Source organism: Bactrocera tryoni, chromosome 4 (genome assembly GCF_016617805.1).
Source record: "Bactrocera tryoni isolate S06 chromosome 4, CSIRO_BtryS06_freeze2, whole genome shotgun sequence".
Lineage (NCBI taxonomy): Eukaryota > Metazoa > Arthropoda > Insecta > Diptera > Tephritidae > Bactrocera > Bactrocera tryoni.
Window position 1 is genome coordinate 43,513,275 of NC_052502.1, and position 22,235 is coordinate 43,535,509.

General features: G+C 38.2%; 1 protein-coding gene across 2 annotated transcripts in view; it reads left to right on the forward strand.

Annotated features, from left to right (window-relative positions):
• Positions 1 to 22,235, forward strand: part of LOC120775284 (G1/S-specific cyclin-D1) — a 106,261-nt gene that overhangs the window by 81,345 nt on the left and 2,681 nt on the right. For both annotated transcript variants that reach the window (XM_040105396.1, XM_040105397.1), the window contains 2 exons: positions 6,694 to 6,868; positions 18,973 to 19,118. In XM_040105396.1, the coding sequence (XP_039961330.1) occupies positions 6,694 to 6,868; positions 18,973 to 19,118 (321 nt within the window). The remainder of the gene's footprint in view (positions 1 to 6,693; positions 6,869 to 18,972; positions 19,119 to 22,235) is intronic.

The following is a 22,235-nucleotide window of genomic DNA, read 5'->3' on the forward strand; positions in this document are numbered from 1 at the left end:
CGTGTTTGTGTGTGTATGTGTGCATAATTGCAAAAGCAACACAAAGGCGCTAACTGTGCGCAGCGCTACCGTGCAACGCTGCTGCACGACGCCAATGACACCGCAACGTTTTGTAGGGAATTAATGCAATAGCACGTTTCTATTCAATAATGACCACTTGTATGCTCAAATACCTTTTGTTCATATCTGCTCACTTCACTTCACTTATAAACTCACATAGATTGCGCATATTTGCTTTGCCTTGTTCTGTTGTTGTTGCTGTTTTTTGCGGTTCAAGGTGCAGGAGGCGTCTTTATTCCATTTTTATTTAATGCTTGACTTTGAAGCGCTGCTTCCCTATAGTCAGCCATATCAATGCCTCTCTAATCATATTTACTTAAAGCACAAGTACAAGCACATATATACAAACATACATATGTACTTAGATTGCTATTATTCAATAGTATTCTCATAATGTCTGTATAATTTCATATTGCACCTGTAAATGCGCCGTTTCATTATCATTTCCATATAATAGAAATTAGTTTCTTTGTGGGTGTGTGTGTAGCTCATAGACGCAGGGTTCTAGTTGTAAATCACATTTTCTAGTTTTTATCATTTACCCATTTTAGTTTATTTGATAAAATTATTTGCAAGCATTGCTATTTTTAGTGAGGAGGGCCAATATGAAAAAAACAAAATCATAAATCACAAAGAGGGCTTAAAAATTGATATTGCATTGATGTGAAAAGTGTAGAAATATACATAAGAAAATGAAAAAAGACAAGAAATAAACTGAAATTTGTAAAATTATAAAAGTGAAAAATGCAAAAGTCACATCAAATTAAATAAATGAAACTAAAAAATATAAAAGAAATGAAATAAGTGAAATAAAATTATTTACATAAAAAAATCAGATAAATAAAATAAACTAAAATGAAATAAAATAAAGTAAAATAAAACAAAATAAACTAAACTAAAATAAATACCATGAAATTCTCAGTTAAGATTTACAAATAATGTTATAATTAAAATTAAAATTAAAATTAAAATTAAATATTATAATAATCTTAAAAATATAACCAAAAAAAAATAAAAAATAAAAAATAAAAAAATTTAATAATAAATAAAAAGAAGAAACCAACGTTAATTTCAAACAACAAATACAAAATATTAGTAACGAAAACTTTGATCGCCAGTTTGTATGGCAGCCACGCCGCCGGCACATAAACCGCACCAAACCGAAATTTGTTCGGGCTGCAATGGTGACTCATAGAGTATGTGTCGATTACTGCCTGATTAATAATGCATATTTTGCTTATTGATGAAGCCATTAACCAGAAATGAACCCTTGGCTGAAGATGATTTTTCGATGAGAATCCGGATCATTTTCAAGTAGTTGCTCAGCCCAATTCACGAACATACGACGGTTTGGGTGGTCAAGCGGCTGCAGTTCTTGTGTTAAATAGACCTTGTAAGGCTGTATACCAACAACTTTTTGTAAAATTTGCCACAACGACATCACAGAGATGCCCAATGCTTGAGAACGACGAGTGAGAGACTGATTTGGGTCCTCCTCAATTTATGCACTAGCGGCAGCAATATTCTGGTGTTTTTCTAAGTAAACAGGACTTTTTGAATCTAGCGCCCCCCTGCTGGCGCCTTCTATATGCCGACTAGTGCGTTAGAATCTGCTATCTTTATCGACTGTCCAGTGAGAATATCATGACATTTCTTTGATTCGAAGCGAAGTTATTGCGTTTTCAGTGTCGGTATGTTTGTGTTATCGGTGCGAAAATGAGCTTCGAACAAAGAGCCAACATTAAATTTTGTTTTAAAATTGGTAAAACTTTCAATTGATGAAACGAGTATATGGCGATGATTGTCCATCCCGTAGCAGAGTGCACGAGTGGTTTCAACGTTTTCACAGTGGTCATGAGGACATAAATAACGATCAACATCTGGGCCAATCAAAATACGGGATCACCGGAAATTCCATCGAAAATGTGCGTGAATTCATCAAAAATCAGCGGAAGTCATCATTGAAAGTTATGGAAATGGAATTGAACATCTCCAAAACATCGATTTATCGCATTTTGATCGAACATTTGGGCTTACGAAAGGTGTGTGCACGGTTTGTTCCACACAAATTGACTGACGACCAAAAATTGCTCAGAATCCAACATTCGAAGGACATCATTAACCGATTATTTGACCAAAAATCATATTTTAACCATTAACCACTCCCTGTATTCACCTGATATTGCACCGTGCGTCTTCTTCCTTTTCGGAAAAATGCATTTGCCCATGAAAGGAAAGCGTAAGAGGCCACTCAAAAGGCTTGCACCGGCATACTCGACTTCCCGAACGCGGGACAGTCAAGAAAGAAATGTTGAGTTGTTGAGAGGCTTGCATTACCGAGGGCAAAGAGATCACTATCTCTCTTCCGACCGATTTTGGGCTAGAAGGCTTTTGCGACAGCGCATGTACCTATGGTGACCAAGCTTCTGCGAAGCCCAGCTATCTAGTAGTAGAACACAAGAGGATACGGGGGCACTGATAGCGGTTCTAGAGTGCCTTTTCTTGCAAGCTCATCAGCTTTACAGTTTCCTGAGTTTACAGATTCCGCTTTGGTATGGCACCCATATCAGTATTATCACAAAGACCCTCGATGATATTGATAGCGAGGTCTTCGGAGATGGCGTTCGCGAACAGTTTTCATGACTGAGTGGATTCAAATTACATGGAATTATGTGCAAAAAGTGATAAATAAATCTAAATAAAATATACGTTGCCACCTGTTTACAGATATTCAAAGAAAAATATGGCCTGTATTAGGCTGTATGCATTTTCAATTGATAAATTCTAAATTTTACTCAACCAATAAAATCTCACCATTTTATGCTTCCAATACCAATACTTATTATATTTAAGCCTTTGAAAAGGATTTTTTTTTATTTTCGAGCTTCTCTTTAGTTACGATACACTTCTGGGGTGCACGCAATTTTTTACTGTTATCAAAGCATGCTCGTTTGTGCCGCTCTATAGAGCATATAACAGCTATGTAGGCAGGTCGATAACAGCGTTTTTATTGCAACACCTTGTTGCAGCTAATTATGAATAACTATGCAACATTTTGTAGCACATACATACTATGTTCTGCTAACCTAATTTCCAATTGTTGCCACACCGCTAACACTTGTTCTCGCTGCCACTGCTGTAAAAAACCGAAATGCTACAATTGCACCGCTATGTAGCAAGCCTACCAAGTCGAGACTGGCAGTGCCACAAATGGTAAAAAACGCTAATTTCTTATCGCTAACGCCACACACAACTAGAACTGCAAAACAGCCAATATTACTATTTAATATTAAATATGTAAATTTTAACTTTATATAAGTACTTATATAATTTGTATTTATGTATGTGTAAATATATGTATGTATAGCTTAGCTAACGTTGGGCTCGTAAAAAGCTGCCACGCGGTGCGAGTGTTCGTCGGTGGCGCAATCAATTTGGGTTTTTCCTAACAATGCAGCGGCGAAACAATAATAGAAAAAGCGGGGAGTAAAAAACACGAACTGCCAGCGTTAAGTTCCAGTTAAGAAGCGGCAAAAAGTGCTAAGAAAAAAGTAGAAAAATCGAAAAAAGTTGCACTGGCTTGCGCATACGTAATATCCCCCAACGCTTATCAGTCGCAATTAACAACGGAATTGTTTTTGCCTTGCCATTTTTCATAACCGATATAATCCGCATGCGGGGACAACTTGGAAGTGGGTAATTTTTGCATAAATTTTATAAAAATTCAATGCATAAACGCTTGCTTCCATTCAGCGAACGGCTTGCCAGACTCGTCTACAAGCGCGCTTATATACATATAATGGGTGCCTTAAACAGTCTTCAATAAAAAGTTGCATAAAGTCAATTTACTTAAAAAATCGAAAACATGTATAATTGTTCTAAGCGCGCTCATAAATCTAACTTTTCGTTATTGCAAATGAATTTATGTGTGATCTGTGCTTGTACTTTTGTGGTGTTGCCCGATCGCACAAATGTCAGAGATTTGTAATTAATTAAATTTTTTGTAATGGCGTTTAGCTTTTTCTTTGAGTTTTTTCGTCGTTCCATGTTAATAAATTAAATTTTCGCGATTTCCATTGTAATGACTTCCTCAATTATTACAAAGCCATTACTCATTAACCTACTGAATTATCACCTCCGCTGTCAAATTGATTGTTTAAGAGCGTTAAAATTTTTTTCAACAGATAATTGTTTAATTGTTTTGGCGTTTAATTGTTTCGTTTTCAGTTATTGAATTATAAAGTCTTTGTGCAGCCGAAATAAGCAACTATGAAAAGGTAAAAATAATTAAAAATTAAGTATAAAAACGATGTCCTTTAAACTTACTTCAAAGTAAGCAAATTAATCAAAGTAAAATAAAGTAGTAAGGAAGCGTTAATCTCGGGTGTAAGCGCACATTTAATGTTCTTACAAGTCGAAATAATCATCAGGGAAATACCTTAAGGTGCAAACCGTCAACCCGAGCATGAGAAACCAAGCAATTATATGTACATATATACAGTTGAACTTCCCTAACTCGAAACACCATAATCCAAGAAACAAATTCGAGTTAGAGAGACTTCGAGTAATACAAAGAAATTTAAGTGAAATTTGAATTCTATTGCCATTTTAAGAGTTCCAATTATGGACGGTCAACAAACACTGGTTTGTTAGAAAAACGAAAATCATATGTGGTATGTGGGAGCTGCGGGTAGTATCAACCCGATTTTTTCTATTTTCTGCCAATACTACTTTCTATTAATATGCCACATACCAATAAAATGATTCCTGAGGTCCATTAAGGTATGCCACATATTACAACCACCAACCATATGGAGTAAAGTCACCCGAATGTTACTATGTGTTTGTTAAATGGGAGCTATGTCAAGTTGTTTCAAGATTTGTAATCATTTTAGACAGAAAGGCTCACTATTATGAGCAAAAGACGCTCCTTTATTTTCATTGAGATAACTCACTCAATGCCCGATATATGCGGTATAAAGTCAACTGGAGGTTCGAAAATCTTTGTATTAGGTATTTTCTCATTCTTGACTCACAGATATACTATTATCAGGAAAGGATTGTCTCTGCATTTTAATTATATGTCTCATATATTGACCGATATTTTCGTGCAACAGTCAGCTATAAGTGCTGGGGTCAACGGTACCTAGGAGCTTGAACAGTTTAGGCCCGATTGTAACCATTTCTGGTCATAATGTCAGAATAGTGTACTATATGTTATGCACTGAATTTGCCTGAAATCTGTTCAGCGAGTCCCGAGATATAAGTTTTACCTAAAAGTGGGCAGTGTCACGCTCATAGTCCAATTTTTATACCCGCTCCTATAAAGCCTTCTAATACGATATTGGGGTACAAATTAATGTCTCTGCCGTATATAGTTATTGATTTAACGCGCTTTTACAAGGTGGGTTCCAAAGTAAACAGGACTTTAAAAAACCGAACAAATGGTTCTTGGGCAAAATCAATTTATTTTATTCAAAATAGTCTACTTCTGCTTCAATACAGCTTTTTTCACGGTCCAAAAGCATGTCGAACGAGTGTTTCAGCTCCTTGGCCGGTATGACCGCCAGTAGCCGGTGCAAGCCTTTTGAATTGCTTCTACGTTTGCATAACGCTTTCCTTTCATGGGTAAATGCATTTTTCCGAAAAGGAAGAAGTCGCACGATGCCATATCAGGTGAATACGGGGAGTGGTTAATGGTTAAAATGTGATTTTTGGTCAAATAATCGGTTAATGATGTCCTTCGAATGTTGGATTCTGAGCAATTTTTGGTCGTCAGTCAATTTATGCGGAACAAACCGTGTACACACCTTTTGTAAGCCCAAATGTTCGGTCGAAATGCAATAAATCGATATTTTGGATGATGATTTTCGAATGATGATTTCGGCTGATTTTTGATGAATTCACGCACATTTTCGATGGAATTTCCGGTGATCATGGATTTTGATTGGCCCACATGTTGATCGTCATTTATGTCCTCACGACCACTTTGAAAACGTTGAAACCACTAGTGCACTCTGCTACGGGATAGGCAATCACCGCCATATACTCGTTTCATCAATTGAAACGTTTCGGTAAAAGTTTTACCAATTTTAAAATAAAATCTAATGTTGGCTCTTTGTTCGAAGCTCATTTGCGCACCGATAACACAAACATACCGACACTGAAAACGCAATAACTTCACTTCGAGTCGATGAAATGTCATTAAACTCTCACTGGACAATCGATAAAGATAGCAGATTCTAACGCACCAGTCGACCTATAGATGGCCAGATCAGGGGGCGCCAGATTCAAATCCTGTTTACTTTGGAACGCACCTTGTATGAAATTAAGTTGTTATTTACTTTTGAATTTAAGTTATTATATCCCTTTGTCAGAAAAAAACGCATTTTTCTGTGATTTTGTTTGAAGAATCACTTTTTTTTTAATGAATAAGTAAAAATTATTTACGTTTACAGAATTAAATATACTTTAAAAATCGGTGATTTATTTTGAAAAATTTTGAATTTCCTTAATCTTAACCCTTGTCTAATTCTGTAGCCGGTAGAACCTCTGAATACAAATTAGTTTAAAGATTTTAACAAAATCCACTCAAATCTTAGTTTTCACACCATATTTTACGCTCTCTTGCAGAAATGGGAACTGTACGTGCTCAGTCGACTCGGCTGGGATTTGTCCTCCGTTACGCCTTTGGATTTCCTTGAATTGTTATTAATCCGCCTGCCTATCAAGAGTAAAGAATGTCCTGATCTGAGTCTCGATAAAGTCAGGCAGCATGCGCAGGCCTTCATATGCTTAGCAGCCAAAGGTGAGTACTGTCAATTAACTTATTAAGCTATTTAATTAATGAAATGTACTGTCAATTAACTAATTAAGTAATTTTATTAATGAATTGTGTTAATGCTGCACAAAAGTTTAATTGCCAATTGGGCAAATGAACTGCGGTTGTCTCATAACGCATACCAACGGCACGAAACCAGTTGTTTGGCAATAAACTTAGCCACATTCTTATTCAAACTGAAATATTTCGTATAACCATTTATAATATATTTCATAACCACTGGCACTGCGCCTCGCGCTCAGCTGTTTTCTGCCGCTTCATTCACACCACAAAGTTAAATTATCTCTGCAATTGTGGTCAAACGACTCTACCTGCTGTGCTGTGCCCCGTCCAGCCGACTTCGACTGCTATCTATGCGCCGCATATCCTGTGAATGAAGTTGCCCACCTCTAACTGGCGTTAGGTGGTCGGTCGGTCGGTCGTTCGGTTAGCCGGTTGGTCGCTTGGCTTTCATGTTGTCTGCATTGGCCCTGGCCAAGGTACAAAGGAAGATGGGTAATGAAAACAGCACACAAATATAAAACATTAATAAAAATCGCAGACCACGCAAATAACCTGTCTGCGGCTTTTTCAGGGCATTATCAACGGCAACAGGACAAGCGATAGCATCAAAGAGAAAGAGCCAGCCACCAAATGAGCAAAACAAAAATGTAGGGGACGCGCATGCGTTACTGCCAGCAACACACCAAATGCTCGTTTGGTTTCGTTCATTATGAAATACTTTTTTAATGGCTTGGCGTGTGGCTTCAGGATGCCAATGGTCTCCTCATATTGCGTCCATCGCGAGCGTAAGTTTCTCGGTTTTTAACTAAAGTTCGGCATTGCATTAGCATTGTGGTTGCACGTTTGCGCCTTGCTTCGAAGGCAACATTGAATTTTATTGATTTTGTATTCATTGAAAATTGTTTGCGCTAACAGTTTCGCGAAACCTCAAACACCGACACCGAGATTTGTCTGGCCATTCGTCTGTGCTGTTACACCGCATTCCAACTAATTCATTATTGATTGACTCAAGCGAAGGATTGCCTTTTACAAAGTCCACGAGCGAGGTTTACTATACACCTTAAAGTTGTCTACAGTTGCGGTGTCATTAAGCGAAGAGTAAATTGGTTTTCTAGAAATCAATTGCAATGAAACATAATTTGTATGAAGTGTGTGCAATGGGCTTCGTAGTCCTTTCATTTATAACATTCAGCTCTTAGTTTGAACTAAAAATGTTTAATTATGTTCTAAATAGATAGTTTGACAGTGAATTTCTACTATCTTATTTGTGATATGATTACGTGTATATAGGTCGTTCATTTTGAGATCACTTGAAGATCGTTAAAATTTATTTTATCCTTGATCACAGTGTATCTTGACTGCACAATACGAAAATCTCGAACAACTTAGTTCTAAGGCATCAATGGTCTCCGATCGTGAAGTTCGATCATTTTGAGATCACTTGAAGATCGTTAATTTTTTTTTTGATCACGGAAATCTCTAAAGACTAAGTTCTAAGGCATCAATTGTCTCCGATCGTTAAGTTCGTTCATTTTGAGATCACTTGTAGATCGCTAAAATTTCCAGATAGCAAATTTTTAAAGAAGGTTTTTATAAGAAATTAACAGTATAAGAACTTTAGTTAATCAAGCAATGATTTTAGGTATATTTAAACGTGGTTTACCGCAAATGTTGCTAGTTATTCCGAAAATATGGTATGTTACTGTAAACAAGATCCTCAATCGAAAAAAATCCTAGAGTCATCAATACTAAAGCAAATAAGCTCAATTGGGTCAGCGTTAACCGGACATTTTTCTAATCCTCTTGCCAAAAAATGTCGTACGCTTATATCTACCCTGGAAATATAATATTTTTGTCTACAGATTCTTCTACTAACACGTGGCTAAGTCAAGCGTTTACCAAATTGAAACAGTGGCGGTATGAAATTTTATATCCAAAACCCATAATGTGAACAGCCACCGAAATCAATTTGAAATATCACAAAAGTGCCGCCAATATTCATCAAAAAAGCCAGTTATTCGCTGTTTGTATAACAGGCACATCCTCTGCAATGAATGGCAGAAAGTTAGTCGCGTGGAACAGCTGTACAAAAAAGAAAACGAAAATAATAAAAATTTAAAAGCTATATAAAATAGCTATAAATATGTCATAAGCAAGCTTTCGGAGTGCCCAATCGATTGCTTAAACAGAATACACTTATGAGCTTTTGAAGTGAAGAGTTCAGCGTAAATGACGAAGTTTTTCGGGAAGCTTGCTACTAATAAAATATACATATATGAAATACGATGTTAATGCAAAGCAATTAAAAATACTCTTCGTAGTTCTATGAATAAGTTCACGAGTATAGCTTTTATACAGTGATGTGCAAAACATAAGTAATTTATATCTAAAAAGGTTTATGTTACAATAATATGAACATTATATGTAAGCTAGAACAAAAGAAAACTTTATACAAAGACATGAGTATAAATTGCTTCAAGATCGGTTATAGCCGAGCTTACAAAAGCGCGCTAGTTGTTCGTCCTTTTCGCTGTTTGGGGTCAATTGGAGAATTCAAGTGTAGTCAGGTCCTTCTCCACCTGGTCTTTCCAACGGAGTGAAGGTCTTCCTCAAGATAGTCGTAGGATTAAATTTTGTTCAATTGTCACTATTTTGATTAGTTCTGCACAACTGGCATTTTAATTCACAGAAACATTCTTCGAATGATTTTCAAAATCCTCGCTATGATAATCCAACACATTTTATAGAACCCCGGTAAGGGTGGTGACTTTTAGTCAATATCGCCAATTTCTAAATATACGAGCACAACATAACCTAAAAAATGATTTAGAAGTTACAAAGTTACAAACTTTTAATGTATTCATTATTATATGTTTTAACCTTATTTGTTGAGGTTCTGATTTAGCCATGTCTCTTTGTCTGTAGATACATGCACTAGTCCCTCAGTTTATGAGATAATGAGCTGAATTTTGCACACGTCCTTTTCTCCTCAAAAATTCATTTCATTTTTCGGTATCGCCGTTATCGGAGCACTATAGGATATAGCTACCATACGAGTGTTCAAAAAGTATCGCGACAGTTTGCTGACAGTTTTCTTCGATTGCAGGGGCGTGGTGCATCATGAGTTCTTGCCACAGGGAAGAGCGGTCAATAAGGAATATTACCTGCAAGTTATGCGCGAAGCAATCCGCCAGAAACGCCGGGATTTGTGGAAGAACAAAAATTGGCTTTTGCATCACAATAACGCCCCTGCTCACACATCGTTGCTTGTGCGCGACTTCTTGGCCAAAAACAACACACTAATGATGCCGCAGCCACCGTATTCCCCAGATCTGGACCCCTGTGACTTTTTCTTGTTCCCTAAACTGAAGAGGCCCATGAAAGGACGACGTTACGCTTCTCTTGACGAGATAAAGACGGCATCAAAGGAGGAGCTGAAGAAGATAAAAAAAATGATTTTTTGAAGTGCTTCGAAGATTGGAAAAACCGTTGGTACAAGTGTATAATACCTCATGGGGATTACTTTGAAGGAGACAAAATAGATATTCATGAATAAATAAATAATTTTTGAAAAAACACAAAATTCGCGATACTTTTTGAACACACCTCGTACATACTAAACGATCTAAATCAAGTTCTTGTATGGAAAGTTTTTCATTTGACGAGACATCTTCACGAAATTTGGCACAACTTATTGTCCAGGACAATGCTACAATTTTCGAACATATTGTTCATATCGGACCACTATAGCATATAGCTGTCATACAAAATGAACGATCGCAATATAGTGCTTGTATGGAAAACTTTTTCATTTGACGAGACATCTTCACGAAATATGGCATGCCTTATTGTCCTAGCTAATGCTACAATCCTCGAACATATTGCTCAGATCGTACCACTACAGCGTACGATGTATCTGCCATACAAACCGCCTATGTTTTACTCATTAGTGTCCCTATAAATTTATGCTGTGCGTGTTATTAGGCGCAGAGGTAAGCTAGAAGATTGCGTGTTTTTCACAAAAAAATAATTTTTTTTTATTACGGTCACCGAAGTTGGAGAGCGTTTTATTTGTAAAAAAAGTTTTCGAATTTAAAATTTTTTTTTTGCATATTTTTTTTCAGTTTCAAAAGAGTTAAGTAGCAGGTAACGCATGCCAAAAAAATTAAGCGAATCCTTCTCACACACGTTTTCCCCCTATTTGAATATTGCACAATTTTTTCCCTTAATGAAATCAAATTGTGTAGCGGCTCCCACTACGCAAAAGTGTCGGGTTACAAATAAATATTTTCGCAGCGCAGAAAACTGAAAAAATTACAACAAATACAAAAAAGGTTCAGCCCTTTCTCGATCACGATTTCGCTATTTTTTAAATGTCCCATAAACCTTCAAAAAAATAATTTATGATTTTATAATATGTATGGCGATGAAGTAGGTAGTCACATTAATATACATAATTATATATATAAATAAGTGTGTGTGTGTGTACTAAATTGTGCGTTGGGCTTAATGCCTTCCATGGAATTTTTTTCCCAATCAAAAGCGGCGCCTCTCTGTTGTTTTTGCTTTCGTACAGGTAATTTGAGCTAATTTCCAATGCAACATTGTTTCCCATACTCATGCGCATGTGTGTGTGTGTGTCGACACTTATTGAGCGCTTATTGATATATTTATTTAGGTGTGCGTGTGTGTGTGTGTATGTGCGAATATCGCATAGCACTTTCGTTCACACTACCCACACATCCACATATTAAATGCATAAATTTGCCAATTTAATTTCTTAATTAAATGTCGCTGGCAAATGAGTTGACGACATAACACATACAAGAAATTACATACTACACCTTTTCGGCGCTGCTTGGCGGCGGCTTGCATTCCTTTTACAGCGTTTTTTGCGTACCGCCGTTTCCCTTTAGCATAGCTGCACACATTTGAATGTGTTTTTATAATATTTCTTATCGTTGTTTTTATACCCTCAACATAAATAATATAATTTAGATGTACATAGTATATATACCATAAATGGTCAGCATCTCGAGCTGAATCGATTCAGCCAATTCCGTCTGTCTCTCCGTCTGATATCGATCTGAAATTTTGCACATATCCTTTTCTCCACAAGAAGTTGTTTATATGTCGGAGCCTCCGATATCGGATCACTATTGCATATAGCTGCCATACAAAATGTACCATTAGAATAAAGGCTTGTATGGAAAGCTTTTTCATTTGACGAGATATTTTCACGAAATTCGGCATGAGCTATTTTCTAAGGCAGTTACGCAATCTCCGAGGAAACCATTAAGATCGGACCACTATAGCACATAGCTGCCATACATAGTGTACAATAAAATTCAAGTTCTGGTATGGAGAGCTTTTTCATTTGACGAGACATCTGCTCTAAATTTGCCATGGGCTGATTTCTAAGGCAGTTAGGCAATCTCCGAGGAAACCGTTCAGATCGGACCACTGTAACACATAGCTGCCATACAAAGTGTACAACAAAATTCAAGCTCTTCTATGGAAAGCTTTTTGATTTGGAATTATATCTTCACGAAATTTCGTTAGTTTGCTATGCGAGGCATCGCTACAATCTCCGAACAAATTCCAACGTACCGATCGAACTTCTATTGCTATAGCTACCATACGAGTGGACCGATAAAAATAAAGTTTTTGTTTGAAAACTTTTTTATTTGTGAAGGGCATTATAGCTTCGGTGCAACCGAAGTTAACATTTTTTCTTGTTTTGTTGTTGCTTTTGGCGGCGCACGCATTCACCAGCATACCCATATCGCATTTGCATAAAATTCGTAGTGTAATAATAATAACAACAATAACAAAATGCGGGAATGTGTTGCGGCATGCAACAGTGTTAAGGAAACCGGTATACATACATACATACACACATTCACATATGATAATGGGCGCTGAAAACATCCTCACAATAAAAAAGATTTGCGCGCACAATCAGACGCACTTACTCATAACGAGTGGCAAATGAAGCCTTCAAAGCAGACGAAATCCAGTTTCTTCGTGGCGGCGCAAAAATGCAAAGGATGCGCTGTGTCTTTAACTTTTTTCTCGCTTTCGTTTTGTTTTTGTTCTTATTTTTGTGCTCTTTTCTTATTTATCTTTTTTGCTGGCAACAAAGGTGAGACGACACCGAAGGAAGTTCGCTCGCTTTGTTGTGATTTTATCCAAAAATAAAAAGTATTCAAAAACGAAAAAAAAGAAATGCAGAAGCAAAGTAACGCAAAAAAAGGCAAACAGAAAACGCAAAAATGCGAATGCCATTGCGAATGTGAAACGATCGTAATTCATTTCTCAGCGACCACCTATTGCTTCAATGGCAACAGCGCAGACAGAAACACAAACAACAAAGAAAAAAGAAGAAGAAAATACAAACACGCAGACAAAAAAGAGTTTACAGGCAAAGGAAGAAGCGCGCATGCGCGCCCTGTGCTCTTGCCTGTTTTGCGCAGACAATCGCTTACACACACACAAACACGCACACACCTGCATATGGCTACGCCGTTATGCGCCATGGTAGTGGTGTGCTGCTGCTGCCTGTTCTGCTCCTTGCTGTTGTCGCTGTTTGTTGCTATTGTTGTACTTTGTTTGTTGCTGTTGTTGCACTTTGTTTGTTGCATTTGTGTTGCTATTGCATTTTGTTGCTGCACACATTTGTTATTGTTTTTAACTGCAATTCACCTTTTGATTGTCGCTCACTTGCCGCCACAACTATAGCATACTTTCAACTGCTGCGATTGTTGTACTTTCTTCGTTTTGTTGTTGTACTTTTTTGGTGCCTCCGTCATTTACAGTGATTTCTCTAATGTATTGATCCGTTGGTGTTGTTATTTTATACCTTTTAAGGAGTTGGGCGACAATGTCGCAACGAACACCCAATGTTGTGACCCAACTATTGTTGGTGTTGTTGCTGTTGTTTCGAGGACATGCTTGCATAGGTGAACAGTGGTTATGCGGGAGAATACTGCCGTTTTTTGGTATTCAGAAGCCTCTTATAAGTTTTGAGAGCTTCGAGCCAAAGTTTTATAGACGATTCCCAAAAGGGGATGTCCTTAGGACACATGCTTGAAGCGAATTGTAAAGTTTTGGCAGGCTTCGAAGCTATTCGCTGGGTGGGGTAGCTGGGTATGCAAAGAGGTGATTAGAGTCATGCGAGGACTCGTTGCATGCTGGATGTATGTTTAGGTCGTTTCTGGATAAGTTAAGAGTTAAAACTGCTACAGCATGCAGAACGAAGCTGCGCTAGGGGGAGTTTCGATTCTCGCAGCAACTTGAGCACTTCGTCTGCATTGGGTGGTGGTTCACCTCCAAGTACGCCATTCACTGAGAGGCAGTCGTTGAAGGTGTTTCTTTATGGCTCCAATGTGAATGCTTGTCTGAAGTTAATTGCGTCAGAAGTCTGGTCGGCGTATTGTCTTATGTCGTCGACATAGTTGAAGAAGGACTTCTCTATGCTCCTAGAAGGCGGTTACGCTTCAAGCAGATAACTGCAGGAAAGGTTTCTACCAAAACACTCCAGCAGAAATTGCTTGAAGAGGAGTTCGATAGAAGACATCAAGAGGCATCCCGTAATAGTCCGGAGTGCAGTGTTCTGACAAGTCTGGAGCTTTTTTGTTTGCGTTTCACTGCATCCAAGCGACCATATTAATGTGGCATAGTTAAGGACCGGTCAGCCGATTGCCTCGTATTTTGCCAACAAGGTTTGTGCTGCCGGCTAGCGACTTGTTGCGGCTCTGTACTTTGGCAATAATCGAAGACGTGTGAGAAGTTAAAGTCATTGACTGCAGAACCCACTCTTAAATTCTTCTCACTTTAGAGTTTTTACCGCGAAACAGTACGGATGATTGTCAACCGCTCAGATAGTTCATAATCCACCACTTTAGCCCTGAAGAGTACGTTGATTTTTCGATGTCCTCAAATAGCTATGTGTGATTGAATGTGTCAACAGTTTTTGACATGTCCAACGCTACGAGGCTTGTCCTCTAGCAGGTGGTTTTTGATTGAGGCCAATAACTATCTGCGCGTTTATGACGCTAAGTACTTTGGTGGTGCTGTGCATTTTTCGGCAGCCAAGCTTGGTGGCTTGCTAGACTCAGTTGGTGCGTGAAGGTAGAGAGCTAACCTCAAGTGTCTTCACTACTGTGAAGAAGAGAGTTATCGGACTCTCCTTTGTTGGTGGGTTTCCCAAGTTTCAGTAGTTGAAGCGCTCTTCCGATTTTCCACACATCGAATATTTGAAGAGTGCTCAGTGGAAGGTTGATGGTCTTGGTGAGGACAACACCGTCCCGAGTTATTAGAGAGCTGATCGAACTGAGCGGTTACATTCTAGAAAGCTGTAAATTACAAATTAACTCGTTGTAAAAGCGTTTAATTTTTCGAAAACCACCGACACCACTGTGCAAGTATTTCATTTATGTTTATTGATTTTATTTATTTTTTTTTGTGATATTTTTTTTGTTTTTTGCAAACGAAATCGAACGACATTTTTGTTTTTTGTATATCACTCGTTCGCGTCTCCCAGCGCCGCATGTTGCACGCCAAAAGCTGTTCATGCGAGCGAGACCTTCAAGGAATTTCAAGATAATTGGCTTCATTTTTATGTCTTTTTCAACACTGTATGTCTGTGTGTTGGTGGCTGTGTTCATTGCCATTTCATTACATGGAAGATTGCCTGGAATGCGGCGCATCGCATGGCAGCGGAAGAGGCAAAGGATAGCACAAACGAAGGATTGTGTTGCGACACAAAGGCTGTGGCTAAAATATCGGCTGCTCAAAGAGGTGAACGAAAGGATTTTAAGTGGAATTGGCAGACGATTTCGCTGTGATGTTGTTGTAATTTTCATTGAACATTCAAATTAGGTTATGTTTTGGTATTTATTTGGGTCTTTGTGGCGATTTTGCACGCGCTTCACACGTATTTAGGCCGGGATTTGAACTTGGTACGTGGTGGGGCCAGCGTCGCTGTAGTGCGCGAAGAGGTCTCTTACAGTTATTGCCTTACTTAACGAGCAATTAGCTGCGGTTGCCCTTCACCACCGCCGCCGGCACCATATTGAAAGCCGTAAATGCATTACACCATATGCATTGGCAATAGCAACAACAATACTAGTAATAATAGCCATAACAACGGCAACGAATCGCCGCCGATGAAGCGTCGGCTTGCTTAACATTGCATTGCTAATTAAAACTGTAAAAAGCGGCAACGTCGTGCACGTCGTGGCGACCGGCGATTGTTGGGGACTTAATGTGCTATACATATGCGTGAGCTTTATGGGCCGCTCATGTCTGTGTGTGCGTGTGTGTGTGTGCGTTATATGGTTCGATTTAATAGTCATTTTGTTATTAGTCCTGTGTTTCTCTGCTTTTTTTCGTTTGTGCACGTCTTCAATTCGAGCGCCTGCAGGCGTCTTTAGAGCTTGTAAACTTACAAAACTGCAAAACATGCGAGTACTCACCTACATATATGCTTGTAGATGTGTGCATCATTTATGAAAATGTGCAAGCATGAAATCTATGAACAACTGCGTCTGAACTTTATGTTCGCTGCGCTGTCTCGCAATAATTTCTACGCCCATTTCCGGTCGCTCAAATATGTGCGAATGCAAATACAGTCAGTCTGCTGTTAATGTAACGGACTGCAGCAAAAAGCGCAGCGCCCAGTGTGATCGTTTCTTGAGGCAATTACTTAAAAAATTATTACTGCTTTGGAAAATGTGAGTTTAAAAATAAAATAACATAAAAATAAATACAAAATTTACGCAATTTAAAACTAGAATTTAAAACTTTCTTTATTTTTTATAAAATATTTTTGAAATAAGTGTTTTTTAATATTTTTTTTTATAATTTTTTTTTGCATCGAAAAATATGATTTAACAGAAAATGCTAATAAAAAATATTTAAAATATTTATGTTAAAATTTATAATATCCTTAATAGATGTTTACGTTATTTTGATCGATCACTTTGTATGACAGCTATGTATTTACACTAGCGGTGCTATCCTAAAAATTATATAAATATTCGCAGGTTATGGCGATGCCTCTTGGCAAATTTCATGAAAATATATTGTCAAATAAAAAAGTATTCCACACAAGGATTTGAGTGGGATGGTTCAGTTTGTATGACAGCTATATGTTATGGTGAATCGATCTGAATAGTTTCTTTGGGGATTATAGCGCCGCTTTGAAGAATAGTCTGTATCAAATTCCGTGCAGATATCTATTCAAATAAAAAAATATTTCATACAAGGATTTGTATTTTATCGATCACTTTATATGACAGCTATATGCAATAGTGTTCCGATCTGAACAGTTTCTTCGGAGATTGCGTAATTGTCTTAGACAATAGCTCATGCCGAATTTTGCAAAAATATCTCTTCAAATGAGAGAGCTCTCCCTACAAGCACTATATTCCGATCGTTCACCTTGCATGGCAGCTATATGTTATAGTGGTCCGATATCGGTGGTTTCGACATATAAGCAACTTCTTGGAGGGAAAAGCACGCATGCAAAATTTCAAATCGATATCTCAAAAACTGTAGTTTCGAGTATATGTAGAAGGACGGGCGGACATGGCTAAATCGACTAATGCTGAACATACATATGTATATTCTTTATAATGTCTCCGACGTTTTCTTCTGAATGTTATTTATATATATGTATATACATACATATATATCTAAACTATAATTTTTTTTTTTAATTTTGTTTAAATGTTTTATGTCTAGGGCCCACTGTGCGGCGCTGTGATTGAATGTGTGAATGAATTTAAAATGTTGAAATACTTTCACACATTTTGCAAATCAGTTGTTGTTGATTCTGTTGTTGTTTTTTCTTTTTTTTTTTTGTTGCGTTTATGGCTTCAGGGTCTCACCATTGCTACGCAGATCAAATGAAGTAGTTCTCAAACTCCGTCATTTGACTAGAAAACAGATGTGGCTTTTGTTTCGCATTGTTCTTATTATTGTTGTAACAGAAATTATCGCGCTGGTCGTTGTAATATGCTTACATTGCTGCTACACAAGGCACACACACACACACATATGTATGTTTGTATGGTAATTCGCAAGCTGGCGATCTTATAACCTCGGCTAATAATAAATTTCGTGGCAACATCATCGCCATTGATGAACGGTTAATTCGAATCGCATCGATTACACGTACGTATTCATGCACAAACACACACACGCCTTTGATTGCAGTGCCAGCACGGAGGGAGGCGGACGACGAATGATACTTTGCGCAGCTGCATTTTGAGCTAATACTATTTGTGCGTGACTGTCTAATCATGTTGCATGTGGCAGGGGCATGAGTTGTAGGCAGTTGCGAATTCCATCTGGGAAATGTGGGCAACATCTAACTGTCTGCGAAATGTTTGTGTAGCGCGCATTCACTGAAGCAGAGTTCCATTTCGCTGTTTGGTGATAATTCGTTAGGCACGGTTATGCGCCAGCTCAGACCGTTATGTGGTGCATGTGCTCGATAGTCGAAGAGTTCTTGGAAAATGCACCAATGAGTTGACTATTTCGTGAAATTGAGCCGAATTTTATACACATTTTCTAAGGGTCATATCAAATGCGTTAATTCGTTGGGAGAAGGGCTCAAGGGCACGCGCTGGAAATTTTCATAATTAACTCAATGATATGGCAAAATATGGATATGGTATATAGCTGATTTATAACTGGTCATATGGTTTGAAACGCGTTTTATGTGTGCATACTTTCACTTTCACCATCATTTCTACATCATTACTTTTCGCTTAATCGGCTTTTAATTGACCCATGAGCCACTTCTACTTAATTTAATGCCTGTTTTGTTTGTGTTTTAATCCGCTATCTAATGATTGAGCACTGTGTGCGTTGATCAGCTCGTTTACACCCTCGTTAACCTCTTTAGATCCTTCTAGTATAAGCACATTCCTTCCATTGCCGCCATATTTCAATTCATTTAGATAAAATTTATTTAAATACAAGTACTCATATCTAATTTAAGCAATTCTATTTACATTTTCAATAATATTTCGTATATATGTTTTGTTTTCTTCTAGAACATTATTTCTTTATGTATTCGGCCAGTACAATTGCAGCTGCGAGTATCGCCGCCGCCCTTAGTGGTTTGAACTGGTATTTACGCTCCGGCCCAGAGTTTCGTCATCTATTGGATTTATTAATCGATTTAACCAGCATTGAACCGGTAAGCGGTTTATTGTCTGTATTTTAAATTTTAAAAACTTTAATTAGCTTGATGATACTTAGTTAAGGTTATGTTAGTATATATATTTTACTATTAAGTGCACTTTCAAAATTAAGTTAGTTATATTATAAAATTATAGCTTAAGTAGGATTCTTCTTCTTTATTGGCGTAGACAACGCTTAAGCGGTTATAGCCGAGTTTACAAGAGCGTGCCAGTCGTCTTTCCTTTTCCAAGTGTAGCCAGACCTTTCTCCAACTGGTCTTTCCAACGAAGTGGAGGTTTTCCTCTTTCTTTGTTTTACCGCCGGTCGTCGTATATCTCGTACAGCTCATCGTTCCATCGAATACGATATTCGCCGTGGCCAATGCGCAAAGGACCATAAATCTTTCGCAGAACCTTTCTCTCGAAAACTCGCAACGTCGACTCATCGGTTGCTGTCATCGTCCAGCCTCTGCACCATATAGCAGGGCGGGAATAATAAGTGGCTTATAGAGTTTTGTTTTTGTTAGTCAAGAGAGGACTTTACTTCTCAATGTCCTACTTAGTCCAAAGTAGCACCTGTTGGCAAGAGTTATCGCTGTTTCCAAGATAGACGAAATTATCTACGACTTCAAAGTTATGACTGTCAACAGTGACGTGAGTGCCAAGACGCGAGTGCGACGACTGTTTGTTTGGTGACAGAAGAAATTTCGTCTTGCCCTCGTTCACTACCAGACCCATTTGCTTCGCTTCCTTATCCAATCTGGAGAAATCCGAACTAACGGCGCGGTTGTTGAGGACAATGGTATCGATGTCATCGGCGTACTCCAGCAGTAGATTGAAGAAGTCGCACGATAGGGAGTTGCCTTGCCTGAAACCTCGTTTTGTATCGAACGTCTCGGAGAGATCCTTTCCGATCCTGACGCAGCTTTTGGTATTGTTCAACGTCAGTTTACACAGCCGTATTAGTTGTGCGGGGATACCAAATTCAAACATACCGGCATAAAGGCAGCTTTCTTCGAGGTTTTTTTCAAGACTGGGCGCATGGTGAATATCTGGTCATTTATTTATAAGGTCCAAACAGTTTTTTGACGATGAGCTTTAATCTTTCAAACAGTATGTTCGATAGAACCTTATATGCAATGTTGAAGAGGCTTATACCACGGTAGTTGACGCAGATTGTGAGAGCTGCCTTGTTGTAGATTGGGCAGAGCACAATTAAGTTCCAATCGTCGGGCATGCTTTCATCCTACCATATTCTACAAAGAAGTTGAAGCATGCTCCTTATCAGTTCTTTGCTGTCGTGTATGAATCCATCGGCCCCCGCCGCTTTATTGTTGATTGGGTAATCGGGTTCACCATCTCCTTGTGTTATGCTTTCACTGCTTCACTGCCATTTAGCAAGCCGGAGAAGTGTTCCCTCCATAATTTCAGTCACTAGATCAGCTCATAAAGAGTATGCTCCGGTCTCGAAACCTTCTATTAGTAGCCGCATATTTTCGTAGAATTTTCGAGCAGTACGCATGTCGGACCGTCCTTATGTTTATTATGTGCGTTCTCTCATAGGTGTACTCCTAGCGCTCCTTCCCTTCCGCCGGGGCGTGGGCGCAAATCAGCGATTTGTTGAAGAACTTCGCTTTGACCCGGATTGCGGTTAGACATTTATCCATCGGGCTGAATGTCAGTAGTTGGCGATGGAGTCTTTTTTTCTTCACGAATATCACGCGCCAAATTTGCGCTCCTGCAAACGGCCACTGCAGTAAATGCCACAAGGGCCTGCTCGTCTCAGTCCTTGTCCCGTCCATCGCACTTCCAGGTGGCGGTGATGTAACTCTTACTCCTGTTTTGATCTTTTCATTGGAGGTGCTTTTTTACGTGTCGGGTCCCGAATCCAGCGCACAACCTTGGGGAGGGATGATTCGATTTCTCACTTTAGCTCGTCTTCAAACGGATGGTTTTTGGCTACCCAGACGATACTTGGTCTTAGACCGAAATCCGTTATGTTAGAGAATCGTCTCTGACCACATGCATTGGATTGCTCTAATTACATTCATTTATGTATTCCTCTCTTTATTATATTATATACTGTTTTTCAAATATAATTTTATATAATTTTTTTACCAAATGATTTTTAAATCATATAAAGAATGCCTGAAAATCACACTTTGTGCAACAAAATTGAACAGAAACTACTTTCTCACCATCAAAAGTTAAGTCACCCCTTGTAGGGTGCCTAATCCTCGACTTGCAAAAGCTTCGCGTTGCATAATTTTACGCTGTCAATGCCAGAGGTGAGTCAATCAAGGCGTTTCCGAAGAAATTTGTAAACAAATTATAGAAGCAAGAAAACAATAAACAGCAACAACAGAAACGCGCTGCTTCACATGGTTTTGTTGTTTTGGTTTTTGTTGATTTTTGTAACAAAATTTAATTGCATTTTAATGGTGCGTTTAATCGTATGCACACCGCATGTGACATTCGTGCCTTGCTTCGATTCGAAAATATCCTATGTTTCCAATTTATATGCTGTTAATTAATTTTTACGGCGTTCCATTAATTTGCAAATGAGCAAATGCGCGGCAGGAGAACGCATTAAATCGCACACACCGGCGCTCAAATTTGCCTTCTCATACAATGATGCGATTGTATGTACAGACATATGTATGTACATATGTATTTAATGCATACATAGCATAAGGTTAAGTATTGGAGAGTGCGACTGCGGACACTTGGCTGCATTGCGGTGCTTTTGAAATAATGCTGGCTTTTGTTTGGAGGCGACAAAGCGTGTGTAACCTTTTATTCATTTCGCTTATGTTTGCCTTACATATTTTACTGCAATTTTATTTGATAATGAGCGAATCATATTTGAAGTGACATGCATACTTGCATGCCAACACAATAATGTGGCATTTTGTCGAAGCGTCAGTGCGAGGACAGATAGATGGACATATGTATGTACATGTAAACATAAACAAACGGCGCTTTAATAACCAGCGTTTCTAATTAAAGTATGCATCTATTTTTGTAACGAAATTTGTTGAAAATAATACACTTTATGTTTACGTTTTAAAAAGGGGCGATCCGTTTCGAGGTTTCTTACTTTCTAAAGAAAAAAACACAGAAACTTCAAATTT